This window comes from Cajanus cajan, chromosome 3, assembly GCF_000230855.2.
Source record: "Cajanus cajan strain Asha chromosome 3, NIPB_CcT2T_4, whole genome shotgun sequence".
In the NCBI taxonomy this organism is placed as follows: domain Eukaryota; kingdom Viridiplantae; phylum Streptophyta; class Magnoliopsida; order Fabales; family Fabaceae; genus Cajanus; species Cajanus cajan.
The window spans coordinates 1308861-1312929 of record NC_138519.1 but is presented as its reverse complement, the minus strand read 5'-3'; the positions used below and the strand labels follow the sequence as shown (position 1 = coordinate 1312929).

At 36.3% G+C, this 4069-nt stretch overlaps 1 protein-coding gene across 1 annotated transcript; it reads left to right on the top strand.

Moving 5' to 3' along the window:
* The first annotated feature begins 1699 nt into the window (after positions 1-1699).
* Positions 1700-3851, top strand: LOC109813432 (glycosyltransferase family 92 protein RCOM_0530710). The gene has a single exon (XM_020377623.3). It carries the CDS (start codon positions 1960-1962, stop codon positions 3586-3588), a length of 1629 nt encoding a protein of 542 aa, XP_020233212.2. The 5' UTR covers positions 1700-1959; the 3' UTR covers positions 3589-3851.
* Positions 3852-4069: the final 218 nt, after the last annotated feature.

Below are 4069 nucleotides of genomic sequence, written 5' to 3'. Positions count from 1 at the left end.
ATTATTTACTTATTTATAATTGTAATAAAAATATTTTTATAAAATATAGGACAAAACTAAAAATAAAATAAAATACAACTAATAGAAAATGGAGTGTCGGATTACAAATTATATATCTCATGTAGACCTCCAAGATTAGCGAGAAAGCAAGCATTCAAAATTTCTTCCTTGTAGATGAGGAAAACTTTTACTTGCCAATCTCGAGATATCAAAGATTTAATTTTATGGCCAAAACTTCTCTCTCAGACGCTACCATGAAAGGAAGTTCCAGTAAAATATTCACCACCACCTCAAAATTCAACTTAAAGCATATTCAGACTTTCAAGAAATATATATACCCATAATTCGGAAATTTAACCTGATGTAGCTGTGCAATTCAGTTTTTTTTATAAAAAAAACATGTATCTATTCCATTGACTACATATCAAAACTTACTTTTAAGGCTCAAAGATTATAATAAATTACTAAAATAAAACTATTTTTATCATGCCATACTAAAATCGTTGAGTGACGTGGTAATTTTTAGCATCATCTTACTTTTTTTAGAAAAAAAAAATAGACTATATCGATCTCTCATGATATATATGTCACGTTGGACATAGTTCATTTTCTTTTCTCTAATAGTTTGTCATGTAGATGTTATTTAAGTGACTTCTTTGAAAATTTAAAAATAATAAAATATAATATATAAATAATATACTATAATAACTTGATATTAAATAAAAATTAAACTTATATAATATATTAGTGATAAAATAAATAATTAAATAAAGTTGTATAAAATAATATATCTATAAACATATTCATTATAAAAATAATTAAATCAAATTAAATACAAAATTTAAAACTAAAATAAATAAAGTTTTCCTTCAAAAGAAAAATGTTACTCATGATGAGTAGTTACAAGCTAAAATTACATTATATTTTTAACCGGTTTCTTCATTAATTAATATATGAATAGTAGAATACAGTATTTTTCGGCCTTCATTAATAAAATAATCATGAACATGAAAATAAAATAATAACGAGAGATTTAACTTTTAAAGCAAGATTTTTTCTTCTTCATGATATTGAAAATCAATCAGATAATGCGAATAGGAGCTAATATATTTGGTAAAATCTTCTGTAACTTGAAATTGATTCTCAAAACAAATTTGATTGAAAAATGATATGTAAATTTTTACATTTTTTTAACCATAAAACTAATACAAAGTATTCGCAACTAATCTTCCTCAAGACGTTAAGCTCATACAATATGATACGTAACTTCATGATTTTGAGATTAATGAATTTATTTTTACCATATAAAAAATTCATCGCGGATAACTTTTAACCAATAAAATGTTTTATTTTTTTCTATTTATATATAGAAAAAATTGATGTATATTATAGATTTATTAATAAATCATTAGTATAAATAATACTGAACTCAATTTCTTTAATTAAATAAAATTTTAAATTTAAATTTTGTGTATAAAAATATAATTAAAAAAAGAAAATCTCACTAAAGACAATTAATTAGAAATGATTAAAAAAATATGAAAAGAGTATTATAGACGTAATTAATATTGAATATTGAACATTAATATAAAAAAAGAATTAAATTTTATTAATTTCCTAATAAATGAAAAAAGTGAATTGACTAGGAGCATATATAAGCATGGATGTAATAATTTTATCTAAAAAGACCTATGACGGCACCAACGTTAGGCAAGTACTCTGTTTAAGAAAAGAGAAGACATTAGGTCTATTTTTCTCAGGGAAAGAGTAGAGAAGAAGACGCTGATGAGTTTTTTCTTCTCTATTCTATTTTGACGGCTCAACCATCCCAATTCCCATGCGTTCCCACTTCAGAATCTCTCCCACTCTCACCGTTTCCCTTTCCCTCTCCCACTCCTGACTCCATAGCTGCTTCACCCTTCTTAACCACCCTCGCAATGCACCCACATAATAATAATAATGGACCCATCCCCACCAGAGCAAAGCCGCAAAAGGAAACACACGCTGGCGCCGCCAACGCTAATCTCACTTTTTCTCTACCTCTCCTTCTCCCTCTTCCTCTTCCTCTTCCTCAACTCCTCCTCCCACCACTCTTTTTCCACCCCAACCCCACCACCCCTCCACGTGCACGACCGTATTCTCTTCCCCGATCACGTGCTTCTCACGCTCCCCAACCACCACCTCCTTTTCCCTTCTCACCAGCTTCACTGCGTCTACTACAACCTCTTCAACTCTTCATCCCCACCCAACCCGCTTTTCACCCTTCGCTTTCGCCCGCTTCTCTCAACAGACCGATACGATAAGTTTCACTTCATCGCAAGGTGCCCGCTTCCCGGTAACAATTTCTCCGCCGTCACTCTCCGTTGGAAGGATGATCACCGCCCCTTCCGGTTCCCGGTGAAAACAATAATTAACAGCTGGGACAACTTAGCCTACTCCGCCACTCTAGACGGCGACACCGCGGTTGTCTTCGTCAAAGGACTAAACCTCAAACCGCACAAGGCTTCCGACGCCAATTTAATCCACTGTCACTTCGGACCCCGAAACGGTGCGTTTTGGCTCACCACGAAAGCCGTTTCCGCCGCGCAGGAAGTCGTGCGGTGCTCGTTGCCGCAGAGCATTCTTAAGAACCCCGACATGGCCCGCGGAATAAGCGTGACCGTGAGTCACGTGCGTAAAAACAAAAGCGTGCCTACGGTGGCTAGAATTGGCGGGGACGGAGAAAGAATAGGGGAGAAGGAGAAGGAGAAATTTGAACTGTGCGCGTGCACCATGGTGTGGAACCAGGCACGTGCGATGAAAGAGTGGGTGATGTACCACGCGTGGCTGGGCGTGCAGCGGTGGTTTATCTACGATAACAACAGCGACGATGAGATTGATGACGTGGCAAGAGAGCTTGATTCTAAAGGGTACAACGTTACGAGAGTGGTGTGGCCTTGGATTAAAAGCCAAGAAGCGGGGTTTTCCCATTGTGGATTGAAAGCGAAGGAGGAATGCAAGTGGGTGGTGTTCTTCGACGTGGACGAGTTTTTCTACCTTGGCGAGGGGAAAAAGAATGCTCTGAGATCCATTGTGGCGAATTTCTCTCCGTCGAAGTCCGTTGCTGAGTTAAGGATAGGGTGTCATAACTTCGGTCCTTCGGGGTTGAGGAGTCACCCTAAACAAGGAGTGACCGTGGGGTACACGTGTCGACTCAGGAGTCCCGAAAGGCACAAGTCGATTGTGCGGCCTGATTTGCTTCACGTGAGTCTTCTGAATGTGGTGCACCACTTTGAACTGAGGGAGGGGTTTGAAGCGCGTAAGGTGGCCCCATATGTTGCTGTCGTGAACCATTATAAGTATCAAGTGTGGGAAACGTTCAAGGCCAAGTTCTTCAGAAGGGTTGCTACCTACGTGGTGGATTGGAACGAGGAAGTGAACATAGGATCCAAGGACAGAGCACCTGGATTGGGAACACAAGCGATTGAGCCACCTGATTGGCCCTTCAAGTTTTGCGAGGTTTGGGACACTCGCCTCAAGGACTTCATTCTTTCTAATTTTTCTGATCCCAAGACAGGGTTGTTGCCCTGGGAAAGGTCTCTTCAATAGTGCACAAACCAAAAACAGAGTATAGCTTTTCTCTTTATTATATTATTATTACAGGATTTTCTTTAAAGTGATCATGACACGTGGAATATAAGATGAAAAATGTAACAGGGTGACATCAGAATAAGATAAAAAGATTGTAAGAAAGAGATGTGTATGTACATTATCTTATATTATATGATACACACACTCACTCTGATCAGCTGCTCGTATCTTTGGAATTCATGAAAAAAGCGAATATATATATATATATATATATATATATATATATATGTAAAAAAAAAATTTCTGTTTTTGGGCTCTTTCACTGTAAATGGAAAATTTTCAAATGAATTTATAGTATATGAAACAAGCTTACGCAGTTCTTATTAAGCTGTATCAAGGTTTTAAATTGCAATTTGCAACCATGGTTTTGCTGCGTGTTGCAATTTGTGGAGCTTATTATTAAAAAACTGTATATTTATAGATACGAAGCACGTGCTCA

Excerpts from the sequence above, each read along its gene's own strand:
- LOC109813432 (XM_020377623.3), top strand. The coding sequence starts at position 1,960 with ATGGACCCATCCCCACCAGAGCAAAGCCGCAAAAGGAAACACACGCTG.